Source organism: Erinaceus europaeus, chromosome 1 (genome assembly GCF_950295315.1).
Source record: "Erinaceus europaeus chromosome 1, mEriEur2.1, whole genome shotgun sequence".
Taxonomy (NCBI): Eukaryota; Metazoa; Chordata; class Mammalia; order Eulipotyphla; family Erinaceidae; genus Erinaceus; species Erinaceus europaeus.
Genome location: NC_080162.1, coordinates 117,066,664 through 117,086,980, shown reverse-complemented (window position 1 = coordinate 117,086,980; position 20,317 = coordinate 117,066,664). Strand labels below are relative to the sequence as shown.

At 49.1% G+C, this 20,317-nt stretch overlaps 2 protein-coding genes across 6 annotated transcripts in view; one reads left to right on the top strand and one right to left on the bottom strand.

The window, feature by feature from the left end:
• CHCHD10 (coiled-coil-helix-coiled-coil-helix domain containing 10) overlaps nucleotides 1–20,317 on the top strand; it is a 71,943-nt gene that overhangs the window by 47,327 nt on the left and 4,299 nt on the right. The gene's annotated exons all lie outside the window — the stretch shown is intronic.
• MMP11 (matrix metallopeptidase 11) lies at nucleotides 750–15,502 on the bottom strand. 5 transcript variants are annotated; one of them, XM_007536437.3, is made up of 8 exons: nucleotides 15,344–15,502; nucleotides 9,345–9,574; nucleotides 7,338–7,481; nucleotides 7,111–7,244; nucleotides 6,735–6,976; nucleotides 6,417–6,633; nucleotides 2,589–2,846; nucleotides 750–1,569 (listed from the first exon to the last, which is right to left on the bottom strand). In XM_007536437.3, the coding sequence occupies exons 1-8, from the start codon at nucleotides 15,470–15,472 to the stop codon at nucleotides 1,439–1,441; spliced, it is 1,485 nt and encodes a 494-aa protein (XP_007536499.1). In that variant the 5' UTR covers nucleotides 15,473–15,502; the 3' UTR covers nucleotides 750–1,438. The 5 variants fall into 5 exon arrangements, with proteins under 5 accessions (XP_007536499.1, XP_060050728.1, XP_060050737.1 ...); XM_060194745.1 differs by having other exon boundaries at nucleotides 2,706–2,846; XM_060194754.1 differs by having other exon boundaries at nucleotides 2,589–2,680.

The following is a 20,317-nucleotide window of genomic DNA, read 5'->3' as shown; positions in this document are numbered from 1 at the left end:
AAAATGAGGAGGTCGGGCAGTAGCACAGCGGGTTAAGCACACATGGCGCGAAGTGCAAGGACCGGCCTAAGGATCCCGGTTCCAGCCCCTAGCTCCCCACCTGCAGGAGGGTCTCTTCACAGACGGTGAAGCAGGTCTGCAGGTGTCTGTCTTTGTCTCCCCCCTCCCCGTCTTCCCCTCCTCTTTCCATTTCTGTCTGTCCTATTCAACAATAATGACATCAATAACAATAACCACAACAACGATAAAACAACAAGGGCAACAAAAGAGAAAAAATGGCCTCCAGGAGCAGTGGATTCATCTGAGCCTCAGCAATAACCCTGTAGGAAAAAAAAAAAATAGCCACTGCTAAGAGCTTCATCTGATTCAGTCAAAGCCTGTCTGGGTCCCACGAGTGTGGTTCTGCATCCCAACAGCAATGGCACTTTCAGGACATGAAGCAGCCAGAAAAAAGAATTTCCACTTAGGTAAAGGAGAAATGCTAAAAGAAAAAAAAATTCCACTTAGGAAGAGACAGCCTGGGGGAGCAGGGACCCAAAGGTGAAGCCACTCCAGGGGTCCATTGGAGGAAAAGAGCAGAAGGAACCATAAACATTGCTCACAGACCCAAGGTCCAGAGACTGCAGTGATGTGGGGATCTGACTCTACCTTCCAGGACAGAACAGGTTTGGAGGCCAGCCTCCACCTGCCCCATCCCCACCCAGCCCTTTCCCATCCTGACCTCACAGTCACAGAAAGACATCAAGCAGGCAGGTAGAAAATGATGTATTTAATAACAATTCTCAGCATTAAAAAAAAAAAAAAAGGCTCTGTACACACTGTATACACATTTACAATGGCTTTGGAGGGTCGCAACACAGGATGAGGGTAGGAATGATCCAGCCCATGACAAGTTGAGGTATGTTGGGGCCTCCAGGGCCCCGGGTCCCCAGCAGGAAGCATCCAACTGACAGGACCTTTTGACCTGTATTCTGGGGACTGTGTCTCCAGGATCATCCATTGGAAGACAAGCAGTTGCAAGCACCTACCCAGAACTGACTTCTCAGAAAAGAACAGAAGGCTGTGGCACTCCAGCCCCCCCGGCACCAGCCTCACAAGAGGAACAGTGAGAGCTGGAGCCCCTGCTCCCCATCCCTGCTGAGGCCCTATCCTAAAGGGCAGGGATGGAGGAAAAGGCCAGGCCGAGTGTAACTATGATCTACACAGGTGGGGCTCAAGTCTCCCTGCCAAGTTTGGGGCAGTGGCTAGTGGGTGACCATGACCAGCATGGCCACCTCCCAGCAGCTGTCACTGTGGCAGTGTTCCTTCCCACTCCTGTGGAGATACAGTTCCATCCTATGCCTGGTGGCCCCAGGTCACAAAGAGGATCACAGGATGGTTGAGATGTCAGCGGTCCGGCGATATCACATCACAGGCCATGAGGGCATCCCCACCACTTTTAGAAAGTGTTGGCAGGTTCTGTGCAGTCGAAGAAATCAGGGCCCACGAGGCGGGGAAAGCCCTCCAAGGCCTTTACTTTCACAGGGTCAAACTTCCAATAGTGGCGCCCTTGCAGGAAGTAGGCATAGCCTGCAGAGAGAAAAGGGTCAGTCCGGGGGCAGTGGACATTAGGGCTGCCTGTAGGTCTGTGCCCAGGGAAGTGCACAGAGGAGTCCAATGTGCAGGCTTTGGCCACTGCTATCCAGTAGGCTCCAGGACAGAACTTGCCTGGGGAGCCTTCTCCCTGTAGCCCCTGAATCTGGGCTGGGCCAAACCCACCCACCTACCTATATACCTACCTCATAGCCTTCAGCAAAACAAGTACCACTCCTATCACTCCCCTCCAACCCCCTCTGTTCTCAGACCCTGTCTCAACCTGACTACAGATGGACATCCTAAGGCAAGATGGGTGACATAGGACCCAGAGCCTTGGGGCCTAAGGACACCACAGGACAGCTTTTCTAGAAGGTCCAGTTAAGGAGCCAGGCAATGGCATATCTGGTTAAGCACACACCCAGGTTAAGCCCCTAGTTCCCACCTTCAGGGGAAAGCTTCACATTGGTGAAGCAGGGGTGCAGGTATCTCTCTGTCTCTCTCCATCTCTATCTTCCCTCTCCTCTCAATTTCTCTCTGTCTCTAACCAATAATAATTAAATAATATTTTTTTAAAAACAGAAGGTTCTATTGAAGGACAGCTTGGCTGTGGGATGGGGGCAGCACCAAGGAGAGAGCACCGGACTGTAGGTCTCCAGTCCATCAAGCTGGTGGAGCAGGTGCTATCAGAGTGAGAGTACTAGCTGCCCACCACCCACCTGGCTGACCCTAGTGTAGAACATCAGTGCCTGAAACTGCTTGCTCCTCTGGAAATTGGGCCATTGGCAGGTGCCATTTCCAGGCTATTCAAAGAAGAGCTCGAGGCAGGAAAGGAGTTTGCACCTCCTGGGCCCTGTGTCATCTGTAACCTGCCACTAGAGCACTGGCACAGGAGAAGGGAGGAGCAGCAAGGGCACTGGACAAAAGGCTAATGATGAAGTGCTGGACCTCCTGACTGGGGCAGGAGGCAGGGGCCCAGCGGCAGCTAGCTGCCCCACCCTCCACACTCCACACACCATCAGCATCCTGGAAGGCGGCATCAATCTCAGAAGGTACCCCTCGCCAATCAGTGGCCCGACGGGGAATAGGACTGTCCACACGGCGGATGCTAGGGTGGAAACGCCAGTAGTCACCTCCTCTGAAGAAGTAGATCTTGTTCTTCTCAGGGCCCCAAACTAAGGCAGCATGGACCGGAGACCCCAGCAGGCCCAACTCAGAAAGGGGGGCAGGGCCCAGGACTGGCTTCTCACCATCATACACCCAGTACTGAGCACCTGCAGAGAGATGCAATGGAGCTACCCAGTTGTCATAGCCAGCCACCCCTGCCACCAAATTTTCCCAGTCTCACTTTCCACAACTGTAAAAACACAGGGCAGTGTGACCTGGGAGATGGTACAGCAAATGACATGTTGGGTTCTCAAGCATAGGATCAATCCCTGGCATCTTATGTGCCAGAATGATGCTTTGATTCTCTTTTTCATCAGTAAATATATTTTTTAAAATTAGCTGGGGGGGGGGGCAGGTGTGCCATACTTAGTTGAGCACACACATTACAATGTGCAAGGACCCAGGTTCAAGCCCCTGATCCCCACCTACAGTGGAAGAAGCTTCACAAGTGGTTAAACAGGGATATAGGTGTTTCTCTGTCTCTCCCTCTTAATCTCCCCCTCCTCTCTCAATTTCTGTCTCTATCCAAAATAAGTATTTAAAAAATATAATAAATATATATATTGATTTATATAGAAAAAAATAGCTGTGGAGGGCTAGATAGAATAATAGTTATGCAAAGAGACTCTCATGCCTGAGGTTCCAAAGTCCTAGGTTCAGTCTACCACATCATCATGAACAAGAGCTGAGCAGTGCTGTGGTAAAAATAAAACAAATGGGGCCGGGTAGTAGTGCAGTGAGTTAAGCGTATGTGGCATGAAGTGCAAGGACCAGCATAAGAATTCCGGTTCAAGCCCCCAGCTCCCCACTTGCAGGGGAGTCCCTTCACAGGCAGTGAAGCAGGTCTGCAGGTGTCTATCGTTCTCTCCCCGTCTTCCCCTCCTCTCTCCATTTCTCTTGGTCCTATCCAACAACAAAGACATTAACAACAATAACTACAATAACAATAAAAAAACAAGGGCAATGAAAGTGAAAATAAATAATAATACAAAAATTAAAACCAAAAACCAAAAAAAAAAAAACAAACAAGGGCCCATAAGATAGGGCTTATATACACATGTATCCACAAGTTGGGGTAAAGTATATACTTTAAAGCAAAAGTACACAATAGTTCGTAGTAAGTTAATAAATGAAGCAAGTAGAAAGACCTAAAAAAAAAACACCATAAAGTACCTAATGAAATACCTCCTCACCTACCTCCTATTACATGTCCCTCAACCATTCCAAAGTTAACCTTGTCAGACAAAGTAAGGACTATAAAATCTGAATAAGGGCAAGAGACTGGCATACTTTAACAATGACTCTTTAGTCACTATCAAGCCACCCCATCACCTGGGGCCCTAGTCAGGGATTCCCACACAGACATGATGGGCATAGACCTCTAACAGATCCCTCTCACCACTGTCACTGGTCATCTCCATCAAGAACAATATAATGGCCCTTTGTGGGCCCCTATAGGACCTTGCTCTCAATGTTGATCAACAATGGTAGGGGATGTTCCATTCTCCAAAGGGAGGTTGGACAACATACTCTACCAACTACCCGAGGAAGATAGGTCCTGAAATTAGTGCAACCTGGAATGTTCCTAGCCATGACCACAGAATGTGAACTCAGACCTATAGGGATACAGAGGTTACATAGGCTCCTGTGCTGAATATGGGCCTCAGATCAAATCAATGGGGTTTACAGTTAACAATATTTATATACTTTCCCCATATTTTGGAGCTACTCTCCTCCCTAATGCAGCTTTCTAGCCCTTTTTCCAATTATGACCACCATATCTGCAGACAATAACCTGGGTCCACCTGCATATTAGATGTCAGGCTCAGGCAAAAACTAGTAAGTCACAGGCCCCTTGGAATATACCTAAAATATATTTATATAATAAATATAATATAATAAATATAATTTATTATAAAAAATATAGACCTACTAAAGCTAGTAGGTCTCAGTTCTAAAACTGAGACCGCAAATCTTCATCTGCAATATTCTTGCCTTTAGGTTTATGATTAGTCAACAACTTGTTCTGCCTTATATCTTAACTCTTTTTCAGCCACCAGGTTCCAGATGCTACCATGATGCCAATCAGACTTCCCTGGGCAGACGACCCGACCCCACCAATGTTTCCCGGAGCCCCACCTCCCCAGATCCCTTCCCCACTAGGGACAGAGAGAAACAGGTTGGGAGTATGGCCAATGCCCATGTTCAGTGGGGAAACAATTACAGAAGCCAGACCTTCCACCTTCTGCATCCCATAATGTCCCCTGGTCCATGTTCCCAGAGGGATAAAGAATAGGAAAGCTATTAGGGGAGGGGATGGGATATGGAGTTCTGGTGGTGGGAATTGTGTGGAATTGTACCCCTCTTATCCTATAGTCATGTCAATATGTCCATTTTATAAATAAAAATTTTTTTAAATTGACAAAAATAGCTATGGAGACAGTATAATCACTATGCAAAAAAAAAAAAAAATCATGTCTGAGGCTCCAAGTCTCAGGTTCAATCAACAGTACCACCATAAGCCAGAGCTGAGCTGTGTTCTGATCTTTCTTCCATTTTTTTTTCTTTTTTTTTTTTATTAAATTAAAAAAAAATTAATTAATGTTTTACATTCAACCTTCTTTCATTATTTTTCTCTTTCCCTCTGTACCTCTATCTCTCTTATTAAAGTAAAACAAATAAAATACTTTTTAAATACACAAGGCAATAATGCCATCCAGAGGGAAACTGGAACTAGACTTGACCAACTGGGATGCTGTGGGCTCTGGAAGGACCATGTAGGGGTAGTTTTTTTTTTTTTTTTGCTTAATTTTTTATTTATTTGTTTATTAATGAGAAAGATAGGAAAGAAAGAAAGAACCAGATATCACTCTGGTACATTTGCTGCTGGGGATTGAACTCAGGACCTCATGCTTGAGAATCCAATGCTTTATCCATTGTGCCACCTCCCAGACCACAGGGGCAGTTATTCTAAGAAACAGAAATACCACATGAATTCTCATTCCTTTTGTTGACATTCAGCCACCTGTGACAAGTGTCCCCTGACCATTCGTGGACACTGCCCCTGCCAGGCCTCTGTTTATGGAGACCCTGCTGCCCAGAATGCATCAGGCTCCTGGCTCTGCTACTGAAAGTGAATGGGGGGGGGACAGCATAATGGTTATGCAAACAGACTGTCATGCCTGAGGCTCCTAAATCCCAGGTTCAATCCCCCACACCACCATAAACTAGAGCTGAGCAGTGCTCTGGTATTTCTCTCTGTGTGTGTGTCTCTCTCTGCATCTCTCTCAAAAATAAAATTAATTTTAAAAAATTTAAAAAAAAAGAAAAAGTGAATATATAGGGCCTGGGGGCACCAGACCCAGGGATCTGACTCATGCTGTGCACTCAAGCGAGTGACTTCATGGAGTTATCAGTCCTGCCCCATGCAGTGACTTTGAGGGCAGCCCATTTCCATGATCTCCCCAGATAATTTCCATTATCCCATTTCCATTATTCCCTCCAAAGATGCTGCCTCCAGGAGCTTCCCAGTTGTACCCAGAAGAATGAGCCATGTTCTCTCATTGGGCTACCCTGCCCCACCATGCCCACCATGTCTGTCTGTCAGTCCCTGCCCTCAACCAAGCTAATCCTGTCTCCTGGAAGTCTCTAGAGTATAGTGTCCAACTCCCACTCACCTTGGAAAAACCAAATGTGGCCCTGGGCATCCTCGAAGGCAGCATCTACGGGGCTGGGCAGCCCCTGCCAATGGCGGGAGGCCAGTGCTGGGTAGCCTGGCTGCAGCTGGCCCCTACGCAGCCGCCACACGAAGCCCGCCTTGAAGAAGAAAAGCTCCCCGCGGATCGTAGAAACTGCATCAAAGGAGACCTCACAGGCATCTGGCAGGGTTTCTGGCTGGAGTGGGAGACAAGGGCCAGGTGAGAGCCCACACTGGAGCCAGAGAGACCAGCAGGAGGGAGGGACGAAGGAGAAGGAAATTACCACTTCAGCCTTACCTCCAGAGGAGCAATCTCATTGGTATCTACCCCAGCCTGGGGACTGAGGACTGGAGGCCTGGATGTGGGAGCTTGCCGGGGCTGTCCATACAAGTATTGGATGCCCCTGCGGTCATCTGGGCTGAGGCTCAGCGGGTAGCGAAATGTGTAGAACGGGGACATCAGGGCCTTAGCTGCTGTTGTGTGCTGCAGCCCTAGCATGTGGCCAAATTCGTGAGCTGCCACCTGCAGGAAGTCTGTGCCTGGAAAAGAGAACAGCAGACCTTGAACCTCCCAAGGCACCCAGGCTGCAGACCTGCATTCCCAGCACCTTGGCATATCCTATTCTCCATGTTCATTATTTGGCCCATCTGGAAAATGGGTCTCTGGCCCATACCCTGGTTGTCCCCAACAGTCCAGGTCTCATCGTAATCAAAGTGCACATCCCCTTCTCGGTGGGTCTTTGGGAAGAAGGCGTGGGCCAGAATGCCCCCAGGCCCATCAAAGGGCAGGTTGTCTCCATGCCAATACCTGCAGTGGGTGGGGGCAGAATCAGTGACTGACACAGGTGGGTTTATTACAGGGGTGGGGGGAGCAGCAGGCTGTCTCAGATTATCAGTTCACCTGGTGAAGTCAATCATGATGTCCGCACGACCCTCCAGCACCTCGGTGAAAGTAAGTGGCGTCACCTCGCTCCACACCTGTAGGGCCTCTGCAACCGTCTGCCGCACCTGTTCTCGAACCAGTTGCCAGGGGAACCGGAGGATCCTGGGAGGAGAGGGAGGAGCCTGGGCCTCACCCAGGGTATACTTAGACCCACTTCTCAGTTGAGGCGCAAGCATATCGGACATGGGTCAAGTGTGCACTGAGTCAATTCTCTGCCATATGGACCCATGATTGTGCAGGTGCGTGTCCTGATTCACACACAGATTTCTGCATTGAGTGGACACAACACAAGACCAGGAGTCCTAACCCCCTCCTTCTAGACATGACTGTGGCACCCACTTCAGGAAGCCCTTGGTCCCCAACTCCTCTCTTGGCTTCCAGTTCCCCACACAGATTCAGCTTTAATGCAGTGTTCCTCATGCATCTGGACCCCCCAGTCACAGTCTGTAGAAGATGTAAACTTGGGAGTCGGGTGGTAGTGCAATGAGTTAAGCATACTTCTCACCTTTTTAACATTTTAATCAATTAGTTAATCATGAGGTCCTGAGTTAAGGTTCAAGGACTGGCATAAGGACCCTGGTTCGAGCCCTCGGCTCCCCACCTGCAGGGGAGTCACTTCACAGGCGTTGAAGCAGGTTTGCAGGTGTCTATCTTTCTCTTCCCGTCTCTGTCTTCCCCTCCTCTCTCCATTTCTCTCAGTCCTATCTAACAATGACAACATCAGTAACAACAATAAAAAAACAAGGGCAACAAAAGGAAAAATAAACACATAAACATAAAAATTTTAAAAAAAAGATGTAAACTTCACTTTCCCTACGTACTACCAGAGCCCCGACCCCTGACCTCTGCTTCCACCCACATGGATCCCGACTTTCAGGGGCAGATCTGAACACTGTTATGAAGGCCTAGCTCCCCATGAGGATGGGCTGAGTATGTCTGTCTCTCTTGCCACACAGTTTCAGAACCTGGCCCTGAGCAGGGCACTGCTGAAAGCCAGTGTCCAACATGTTACAGGGACAACTATACATGTACTGAGACTTTGCATGTTTTCAGAAGCACTTCCCCTTTGCTTTGGAGGGCATCAGTGTTTGCAAGGTGTTAGCTGCATGTCTGAATTGGGGTGCCAGGGTAATGGCCCATAGATGACTTGGGGTCAGTGGACACACAGGTTAAAACAAAAGGAGAGGCCTCAGAGATGGCTCACCTGGTAGAGCACACACTTTACCTGGGTTTGAGACCTTAGCACAACATGGGAGCACATGCACAGGGAAAGCTTCGTGTGTGCTGGAGCAGGGCCATAATATTCCACTGTCCTTCTCTGTCTCTTACCATCTTAAAAGAGGATAAATAATGGGGCAAGTGGTGGTGCATTGGTTAAATGCACACATTATAGTGTGAAAGGTCCTAGGTTCAAACCCCTGGTCCCCACCTGCAGGGGGAAAGCTTCATGAGTGGTGAAGCAGGGCTGCAAATATCTCACTATCTCCCTTTCTACCTCCTCCTCCTGTCAATTTCTCTCAGTCTCTATCCAATAATAAACAAATATATTTTATAAAAGGTTAAATAAGGTGCTGGGTACATCTGGCTGAGTGCAGGTTATAATGCATAAGGACCCAGGTTCAAGCCCCAGCCTCCACCTACAGAAGGAAAGCTTCATAAGTGGTGAAGCAGGACTGCAGGTGTCTTTCTGTCTCTCTCTCTACCTCCTCCTTCCTTCTCAATTTCTATCTCTAGTCAATAAATATTAAATCAATCTTTAAAATGATAAAAGAGTCCACTGGGAGTGGTGGAATTGCTCAGGTGTGAATCTCAGTGCCCACTCCCCCAATTAATTAACTAATTGATTAACATGTTAAAAAGATGAGAAGGAGGAGGGTGTGTGAGAGGAGGGTATGAGATCAGCAGGCTCACAAGTAGACACATAGTAAAGGCTCTGAACCTGCTCCATCAGCCACCAGCTCCTACCTGTAGGTGAGGTCTGTCTTTTCCCAGCGACCACCCGACAAGACAAAGCGCTTTTGTCGGTTCCGAGCCCCCAAGCCATCGGGTGGGTCAGGCACACCACAGCGAGGAGTCCTGGGGCCTCTAACAGGCTGAGAGGTCTCCTGGGCAGCAGATGCAGAAGCCAGGCTGCTAGGCAGAGTTTCTTGCCAGAGATGCGGCCCCCTCCTCCCTGGGTGGTGGAGGTGGGCATCCTGAAAAGGAGAGGAGTTGCAAAGGTCTGATGAGATCTTGCATCTTCAAGGCCAGTCAGGAGACCCAGGCTCCACCCATGCCCACTGTATTGAAGGGGAAAATGAGGGTGAGAGAAAGGTCGAAGGCAACACCTGGTTAAGCACACACAGTACTAAGCACAGGGACCTGAGCAAGGAGTCGGGTTCAAGCCCCCGGCTCCCCACCTGCAGGGGGGACTCTTCACAAACGGAGTCTCTTTTTCACTCCCTATCTATCTCCTTCCCTGCTCCTAACTTCTCTCTGTGCTATCCAATAAAATGGAAAAAATGTCTGCCAGGAGCAGTGAATTTGTAGTGCCAGCACTGAGCCCCAGCCATAACCCTGGAGGGAAAAGCAAGTGGGGGGGAGGGAGTAGGAGAGGGAGAGGGAGAGAGAGAGCAATGGATCCCAGGCTACACCCTTTAGCTTTGACTGAGTAGTGTCTTTGTTCCTCATTTCAAGGCACCTTTCTGCTTCCCCTCATTTTTCTGAAGAGCACTGTACTGCTGCTATTTCATCTACTCAGCAAGCCCTGGGAAACCCCATGCCCAGGAAAGGATCCTACCAAGCTCTCTCCCTCTCTTATCTCCCTCTCCTCCTGCAGCCACCCCACTGCCCGACCCAGTTATGTCAGCTGGCTTCTGCCCAGCTCACCCACTGCCAGTACAGCATGGAGTACTGCCTTGGTTTACTCACCTGATGAGGTGATGCCCTATCACCTTGCTGGTCTGAGGAGGAGGAGCTGAAGAGATGTGTGGAAAGCACTTGCTATGACATGGGGCTGGGAATCCCAGTAACTGGGCTGTGATTTCTAGAGAGAGCAGTTTTGTTCATATCCTACCAGAGTTAGGCACAGTGGGGGCCAGATGTGATCTACCTCCAGTTACCAGATACTCTCTTCCCACCCCATTAGGGCCCCCAGAGCTGCTGAAAGCAACTCTGACATAGATGTTCTGCTTCCTTCAAGTCCCCAAGGCCAAAGATGACTTTTTTTTTTTTTGTATGTATGTAAGACAAGCAGAGGAGTAGCCCACGAGGTGGCACAGTGAATAACATATTGGGGTTTCTTTTTTTTTTCTCTTTTCATATTGGGGTTTCAAGCATGACATCCCACATTGAATCCCAGACAGCACATAATCCAGAATAATGCTCTGATTATTTTCACATCTCCTCATACCTCTCTCATTAAAAATAAATAAAGGGAGTCAGGCGGTAGCGCAGCGGGTTAAGGGCACATGGCGCAAAGCGCAAGGACCGGCCTAAGGATCCGGCTTCAAGCCCTCGGCTCCCCATCTGCAGGGGAGTCGCTTCACAGGCAGTGAAGCAGATCTGCAGGTGTCTATCCCCCCCCTCCACTTATAGGAGGGTTGCTTCACAAGTGGTGAAGCAGGTCTGCAGGTGTCTATTGTTCTCTTCCCCCTCTGTCTTCCCCTCCTCTCTCCATTTCTCTCTGTCCTATCTAACAATGACGACATCAACAACAACAATAATAATAACTACAACAACAATAAAAAACAAGGGTAACAAAAAATGGGAAAATAAATAAATAATTAAAATAAATAAATAAAATCTCAACAACAACAAAAGAGGAGTGGACTGGGAGGTGGCACAGTGGCTAAACCATTGGCCTCTCAAGCTTGAGGTCCCAATTTCAATCCCTGGCAGCACATGATCCAGAGTGATGCTCTGATTATTCTTCCCTCTTCTCCTACTAAGAGGTGGTGCAGTGGATAAAGCATTGGACTCTCAAGCATGAGGTCCCAAGTTTGATCCCTGGCACTGCAAAAGCCAGAGTGGTGCTCTGGTTCTCTCTCACTCCCCTGCATAAATAATTTTTTTTTCCCCATTAAGGAAGAGAGAAAGAAAAGCAGAGTCTCCAAGAAGGTGCGAGACCTTGCATGGCCACTCAGCAAGGGTGAGCTTGGGGCCTGGTAAGGACCTGGCACACCTGGCTGCAGGCAAAGACATGCACCCTGTATAATGCTGGAGAGGCACAGAGCTGTGCTGCTGGCCGAGACTCAGTGCCTGGCTAGATGGGGCAGCAGTGGCCTCCCACAACCATATTTGGGGCATGAGCTGGGCCATGCAGGCCTGGCTTTTGGCAGCTCTCCCAGCCCCAAATGCCCTAGAGCTCTGATAGTAACCCAGCCTCCCAGCCCTCCCCTCACACCCTTCCCCCATTCCCTGAGCCAACAAGAATTAAGACCCCTGGAACCACCCAGACTCAACTCCAAGAACATTTCACTTCGACCCTAGGCCCTCAAGGGCTGAGGAGTTACTTGGGGTATGAGGCCTTGGACCAGTTCTCCCCACGTTTTAAGACTTGCTGATTGAAAGACTGGTTCCCTGGCAAAGCAACAGCACCACTTAGCTGTGGGTTCCAACTGACACTGAGCTTGCAGGGAATAGGCACATAGCACTACTGCAGCTCAGCTGTGTCTAGGCTGGGACCCTGTTGACAGCTCCACAGACATGCCCTTTGCCCCCCAGGGGACCCGCCATCATGCCCAAAAAATCCCTAGAGAAGCTCACCTGTTCAGGTGGCAGCTTGCGGGCAGTGGGCTGCTCACACTCATAGCCCACCATTACCTGCCACCCTGCTATTCTAGAGGAGACACCCCATGGCCTCAGTTTGTTGAGTAACCGGAAGTTGTTAAGCACCTGCTACTTCCCAAACACTTTCAGGGAGGCTCTAAAATTCTCCACCCCCACCCCCATAAACTCAGGGTGAGATAGAGACTGGGTCTCCCCTTGAAGATGTGCCCCACAGCTGTGTGATTAGCTGACAACATCTGTCCCCTCTCCCTACCCCACCCCTGCCCCCAACCCTGCCTCCTAGACCTCCCAGATAAACAGATTGCCATCCCAACTCTGGCAGTGATACAAGGACTGACTTCACTGGGAAGGGAAGGTCTGTATTGTCCTCTGGGACCTAAAAACAGCTCAGAGTCTAGACTGTGACCATAAACCTCTTCTCCCCTCTGCCCGGGAGTAGCTAGTCATAGGCAACCTCCCCTTGCCCCGTCCTGTCCTTCCTCCCTTCCTTGGAGGCACTGAGCTCACTCATACCCAGACCTCTGGGTCATGGCGTTTTTTCTTTTTCATTCTTTCTTTCTTTCACATTTATTTATTTATTTATTTATTCCCTTTTGTTGCCCTTGTTTTATTGTTGTAGTTATTATTGTTGTTATGTCATTGTTGTTGGATAGGACAGAGAAAAATGGAGAGAGGAGGGGAAGACAGACAAGGGGAGAAATAGATACCTGCAGACCTGCTTCACCACCTGTGAAGCGACTCTCCTGCAGGTGGGGATCCAGAGGCTCAAACCAGAATCCTTATGCCAGTCCTTGCACTTTGCCCCACCTGTGCTTAACCTGCTGCGCTACCGCCCGACTCCCCATGGCTCTTTCAATGCAACAGAAAGATGCAGTCTGTGCCATGGAGCCCCTGGACAGAGGGACCATGGCTAGTGTCCTCTCTCAGCCTCAGTTTCTCCATCTGCCACATGGGAGTGGCCACAACAAAAGGCCACATGAGCATCTTTTGTAACGCCTTCTATGGCATTTGGCTGGTCCAGCTTCTTGTCCTTATAGGCTCACCTCTCCCATACCTGGGGATCGGGGCTCCCCAAATTCCCTCTAGCCCCTCCCCAAAGTCTCCAGACTTTAAATCATTAACAGGAGATGCAGCTAGAAGGAAGCTTGTAGGGTGAGAGAAAAAAAAGATAGCCCGAGGGAGAAAGAAAGGGAGACAGAGGGAGAGAGACAGAGAGAGGCCCAGTGGTGGTACACCTCATTAGGCACACATGCTACAGTACACAATGACTCAGGTTCAAGTCTCTGGACCCCACCTGCAGGGGAAAAGTTTTACAAGTGGATGCTGATGTCTCTCTGTCTCTCTCGCTATCTTCCCTTATAAATAAAGATAATAGAAAGAGAGAGAAAGAGACAGATAGACTACAGCACTGCTTGTGAAGCTTCCCCTTTGGTTGTTCCCATGAGGTGCTGGGGGCTCAAACTCCCTGTGCATGATACACTGTGTGCTCTACTGGGTCAGCTATCTCCTGGATTCAAGCTCCCAATCCAGCAGATTAGAGGTGTCTAGAAACAGGGAGTTCAGGGCTCAGCAGCTGTTGGGGAAGTCCAAACTAGTAAACTATTGGTCCAGCTGAGATAATTATAGAGATGCTTTCTGCTGTCAGCAGGGAGAAGGCACTTTGTCAAGCTGGGAGGGAAACAGGGAAGCACCTCTCATCAGTCTATGCAGGAGATTTCAGAGGGGTCAGGCAACATGCCCCCATCACACAGTCAGCTGGTCTCTTTTCTCTCCAATGCTATGGCCTCATCTTTCCCTTCCCACCCTTTCCCCAACTAGTTGCAGAAACTAGCCCATTATACCACTGGAGTGCAGGCACTGGGGCTTTCATCAACCTGAAAGCTTTGAACTGGGAGGGATAAATATTTACAGAGGTTTCCTGGCCTTGCCAGCCAGCAGCCTGGGGATAAACATGCCAGAGGCGACCCCAAATGCTCCTTGCATATCTGCAGAGTGACAAGTAGCAGCCCAGCTCAGACCTGGCTCTAGCTGGCCCTGGATGAAAGTTAAAGTGGCAACCTAAAGTGATGAAGTCTCTTCAGCCTAGTCCGATCCTCACCAGCCAGCCAGCCAGCTGTGGGCAGTGTTATCTCCCACCATCTTGAGAGGGTGGGTGTTCAAAGTCTGGTCTCTCCAGCTCCCAAACTTGCAGGCTCATTGACTACCTATATGATACCTGACTCTGTCTCAATTCTAGGGGGGCTGGGTGGGGGGAGGGTTGGGAAGAGGCAGAGCCTCCACAGAGAGATACTTCCCACTCACCTCAATACATCTATCCCTTCTCTTCTGCTTTCACAGCCAGTTTGGGGCCAGACTACCCAGGGCAAGCAGTGTGGCTGCAATGAGGGACCCAGCCTTCCCTACCTGCCTGGGCACCTGTCCTTCTCTCCCAGCTCCCATTCCTTCCTTTGCTGGCTGCAGGCCTCAGCTGTGGTTGAGATGGGCCTGCAGCTGCCTAGACTGGGACCCCAGGTCTTGCCTGGCCACCGTGATGTGACTGGCCCCCGGTGGCCCCAGCTGGAAAGGAGGACTTAGTTTTGTGGATGAATCCCAGCTGCCACACGCACCCCACCATTGTACCTCCTCTCCTCAAGCTACTAGTCTTGGGCACGGACTCTCCAGATCCCACTTTTTTCTCCCTCCCTTTTCTCCCCAGCTTCTCGCCATCTCTGAGGGTCTCCACCACCCCCACCAGCTCCCTCTTCTTTCCACGCCCACCGCAATTACAGTCCTTCCAGGTCCTCCTTAGTCCTCCCACCTGCTGCACACCTGGCGACTCTCACAGAGCTCACACACCTGGAGGCTTTGTAACCACGCCCTCCCACGACCACTTCCTCATCACACTGTCAGCACGGCCACGGAGCCGCGGGGCCACGGGAAGCGCATTATCAATGCTGGGTGTGAGTATGCACCTACCACAGAGCAGCGCCCCGCCACCTGGAGCCGTACCGGCGCAGGGCCCACTTGCACACCCCCAGGGACGGGAGGCTCACTACCTATCATGCCCCCAGAAACCCAAAAGGCGCTTTGGGCAGCGGGTGGCGCCAGGCAGGATACCTGGGACGCCCTCATGGGTCTGGCTCGGCCCCTGGGCCCAGCCCGCTTACCCCGCGCCCCTCTCGGCAAAGAAGGGCTGCTCGGCAGTGGGCACTCACCGGCGGCCGCAGGGCCCTGGCCGGCAGCGGCGGCGGGAGCAGCAGCAGCAGCAGTAGCTGCAGCGGCGGCGGTGGCGCGAGCTGGAGGGCGCGCGGGCCGGCGCGGCGAAGCCCGGCAGCCCGAGCCATCAGCCCAAGGGCTGCTAGGTCTGCAGCACCGTATCGACCGCCGCCTTTTATAGCCTCTGCCCCGCGACCCCACCCCCGTCGCGCAGGCCACGCCCCTCGCGCCTTTTGTTCTAAAATTTCCCGGTCACCGCAGGGTGCAGTGGGGAGGTGGGTCAGAAAGAGCTGGCGGGCAGGGGTCCCGGGGTTCTCTGGGGAACCCAGATAGCGGGACCCGATTCTTCTCGAGGCCTGGTGGCTGGATGACCCTGGCCAGCGGGTGCTGCTCTGGGTTTCAGCACCCTCGTTGGGTGGTGGACTGTCTGAGAAGAGCAGGGTTGCACTCACTCCTGTCCCCAACCCACAGAGTCCCCACAGATCACCTGGGAGATGACGACCTTGAGCAAATGGATATTAAAATGTGTACGGAGCAAAATGGATGGAACCCGAGGTGGTTGTGCTTAGTGAAGTGAGCAGGTAAACTTGCAAGCAAGCAAAGACTAGCCAAACTTTTGAGAACTGTGATGGTGATGGGGTCAGGGTGGGGGGGGGGGGTAGAGGAGACAGAACTTTGGTGTGGAACTGTAACAACTTGTTTTTCTAATTTTATAAACCGTTATTAAATCACTAGTAAACATAATATTAAAAAATAAAAAGCAAAAATAATGCGACCTGGGAAGTGGCACCATGGTTAAAGAGCTAGATTTACAAGCATGAGATTCTGAGTTCAATCCCCAGAAGTGATTTCTGGTTCTCTCTGTATTATAGATAAATAAATCTTGCGGGGCCGTGTGGTGGTGCACCTGTTTGAGCGCATATGTTACAATGCACAAGGACTCAGGTTCAAGGCCCCCTCTCACCTGCAGGGGGGAAGTTTTGTGAGTGTGAAGCAGGGCTGCAGGTGTTTGTTTCTCTCCCTCTCTACCTACCCCTTCCCTCACCATTTCTGGCTGTCTCTATTCAATAAAAATAATAAATAAGGGTGGAGGGTAGATAGCATAATGGTTATGCAAAGAGACTCTCATGCCACACCACCATAAGGCAGAGCTGAGCAGTGCTCTGTTTAAAATAATAATGATAATAATAATAATAATAATAAATGTTTCAAAATATAATAGAAGTCAGTGAGGTGGTGCTGTGAATAAAGTGTTGGGTTCTCAGGCATGAGGTCCTGAGTATGGTACCAGGTATAGCATGTGTCAGAGTGATGCTCTGGTTCTCTCTCTTCCTCCCACTTCCTCAAGTAAATGAATATTTAAATAAATAAAATAGGGGGACTGGGTGGTGGTGCATACAGCTAAGTGCACATATCACCATGTGCAAGCTCTGCTTTCCACCTGCAGGAAGGAACAGTGAAGCAGGTCTGCAAGTGTCTATCTTTCTCTCTCCTTCTCTATCTCTCCTTTTCTCTCTCCTGTCAAAATAAAATAGGAAAAACAGTGCTGGGCTAGCGTGAGGGTGTTTCTTCCTGGGCACGTGCTCTCTGGGTTGGAGAGAACTCCACAGGAGCCAGCTTGGGCTGCTGCTTACTGCTGCTTACTCAGCGACACAGGAGAGAGACCAGGAACTTGTGGCAGAGCAGGAATGCAATGCGTCTTTATTGATCAGAGACAATGCTTTTATATATTTAGAACCAGAAGTGGCAGGTTGGAAAAGGACATGGCTAGGAAAGGGGATGGAGAAAAGGAAAGAGCGGGAAGGTAGAAAGCTTCTAAGGTTTTAACTGGCAGGATTAATGTACCCTGCAGGCAGGGCAGGTCTGAGGTAGAAAGAAGAAAGATCAAAGGTGGGGATCTTTCAGGCAAAACAATGATTATGTAAATAGGCCATAGTGTCAGCAATGGAGGATGGAGCAGGGGGAGATGGCTGCCAGGAGCTATGGATTTGTAGTGCCAGCACCAAGCCTCAGCAGTAATCCTGGTGGCAATAATAATAATAATAACAACAATACAATATAGCTATCTGGGAGGTGGTGTATCAGATAGGATGCTGGACTCTCAAAAAAAAAAAAAAAGGATGTTGGACTCTCAAGCATGAGGTCCCCAGCATTGACTGTGCTAAAGTGGTTTTGGTTCTCTTTCTCCACTTCCCTCCCATTAACAAATAACTCTTTAAGAAAAAAAAAGTAGAGGTAGTCAGGCTACAGTAGTGCAGCGGGTTAAGCACATGTGGTGCAAAGCACAAGGACTGGCATAAGGATCCCATTTCGAGCCCCGGGCTCCCCACCTGCAGGGGAGTCCCTTCACAAGCAATGAAACAGGTCTGCAAGTGTCTATCTTTATCTCCCTCTCTCTGTCTTCCCCTCCTCTCTCCATTTCTCTCTGTCCTATCCAACAATGACCACATAAATAACTACAACAATAAAACAAGGGCAAAAAAAGAGAATAAATAAATTTTAAATAATTTTTTTTAAAAAGTAGAGTCAATAGTGGCCCAGGAGGTGGTGCAGTGGATAAGGCACTGGACTCTCAAGCATGAGGTCCTGAGTTCAATCTCCGGCAGCACATGTACCAGAATGATGTCTGGTTCTTTCTCTCCTATCATTTCTCATGAATAAATAAATAAAATCTTTTTTTAAAAAAAAGTAGAGTCAATAAGCAATGAAAGTAGAATAAAATGTGCCCCAGGGGAACCAGAGTCATATGCAGGAGACTAGCCAGGTCTCCATCTTAGAACAGAGCCATAGACATTTTATAGCTGGAACCCTGATCATCTTCTCCAGGGGAAGAGACTGCCATTTGAGCAGGCAAGCAGGAAGGTCAGGCAGCCTTATAGCTGATCTGACAGAGAGGTCTACTAGCAGAAGACCAAGGAGCCCGTGGCTGAGGGGGGACTGGGGTTCCAAGTTGACTTTTTGTCAGAGGCCAACATGCCCCTCAGGGACCCTTAGGGCCAGTTTCCTGAGAGAAAGGAAGGAGGCAGGAATTGGGGGCTAGCATGGCAGGCAGGCAAGGGGTCAGGGGGACACACATCCATCTGCTGGAGCGGGTCCTCCATTCTCACATACTCTGTGATGATCAGGGCCTTTATTTACCTCAGAAGGAAATCTGTCCCATGTGGGCAACCCTGCAGAGCTGAAATGCAGTCACTCCTGTCCTGGTGAGCACGGTCTTGAGCCAAGTCACAGTGAGACCACCGTGAGCGTTCTGTCTGGGCTTAAGTTCAGAGGGGAGATCTGGAAGCATGAGGGAGATTGCAGGCTGACTCAACTGGAGCCCCAGTCCTTAGAGCTTCTCTAGGAAGGCTCCACAGAGACTCCTAGTGGCCAAAAGAGGGAAGACAGCAAGCGACCTTTGGTACTTCAACAGTTGTCTTTTTCTTTAAAATGACTTATTTCAAAGATTTGTTTACCAACATGAGCAGAAGGAGGGAGAAGCAGAGCACTCCTTTGACACACATCATCTTAGGTATGCAAGCTCAGCATTCTAACTCATTTTTAACAATTGAAATGCTACAGCAGCCTGAGAGGTACTGCAGTTGTACTCTAAAGTAAGAGGTCCTGAGTTGGATCTCCAGCAGTGGTGCTATAATTCTCTCCTCTCATGAATAAATAAATCTAAAATAAAGAAAGAAATACTTAGTGCTTGCTTCAGTAGCACATATAGTAAAATTGGAATGACAAAGATTAGTATGCCTTCCATATGATGATGACATGCAAGTTTGTGAAACATCCTATATTTAGTAAGATTTGATATGCATACTTACACTTCATTCTTAGTGATTTGGTCAATAGATCATGAGTGTTATGGTCTAGGTGTTCACTTTTTGTGCACACATGCAAATATGTAATTATTTTAATAAAACTATTCAGGACAGGGGAGATAGTATATCGGTTATGCAAAGAGACTCTCACAGTAGAGGCTGCAAAGTTCCAGATTCAGTCCCCAGCACCACCATAAACTAGAGTTGAGCAGTTCACTGGTAAAACAAACAAACAAATGTTCATTCCTGGGCTAGGGAGATAACATAATGGTTATGCAAAATGACTTTCATGCTAGGGGCTTTAAGGTCCCAGGTTTAGTCCCCAACATGACCATAAGTTAGAGCTGAACAGTTTTCTGGTAAAAAACAAAAAAACATGAGTGTGACTACCTTAAGAGGTTAACAGTGCACTTATATAAGTGGATTTATCACAGAAGGTTTCTTGCAAGAAGAGGACCCAGATAAACCCATAATGATGGGCCACTTTGGCAAACAAAGAGCACTCAGACAGTCTCCAGAGGAGTAGACTTTGGACCAGACCTTGGCATGTCTGTGACAAGAGGCTGGCTTACACTTTACATGCTCACCTCCCCACATCAGAGAGGAAAAAACTGAGATCCACGCCCAGGCTGGGGTGAGGGGAACGCCCTGCCTCACAGATGGACAGAGAGATCTGTGTAGAAAGAGCACAAATGTAGACCTGGAGGTACTGGTAGCCTGGAAGAGCAATATATATTTGAAGGTGCTGGACACTTTTATTTATTTTTTAAAAGATTTTATTTATTTATTAATTAATGAGAAAAATAGGAGGAGGAGAGAGAAAGGACCAGACATCACTCTGGTACATGTGCAGCCAGGGATTGAACTCAGGACCTCATGTTTGGGAGTCCAATGCTTTATTCACTGTGCCACCTCCCGGACCACCACTTTTATTTTTTTTAAGATTTATTTTTATTGATAACATATCAGGGAAAGCTTCATACAAGAAAGAGATAAGAAGAAGCCAGAACACACTCTGGTACATGTGGTACTGGGAGTTGAACCACTACTCTATCAGTTGAGCTATTTCTCCAGTTGCCCAGGTACCAAACTTTAAAGATTTAGAGCTTCAGTGCTCTAGGCTGAGCTATTCAGATTGAGAGATGTAGAGAAAAAAGGGGGGGGGGA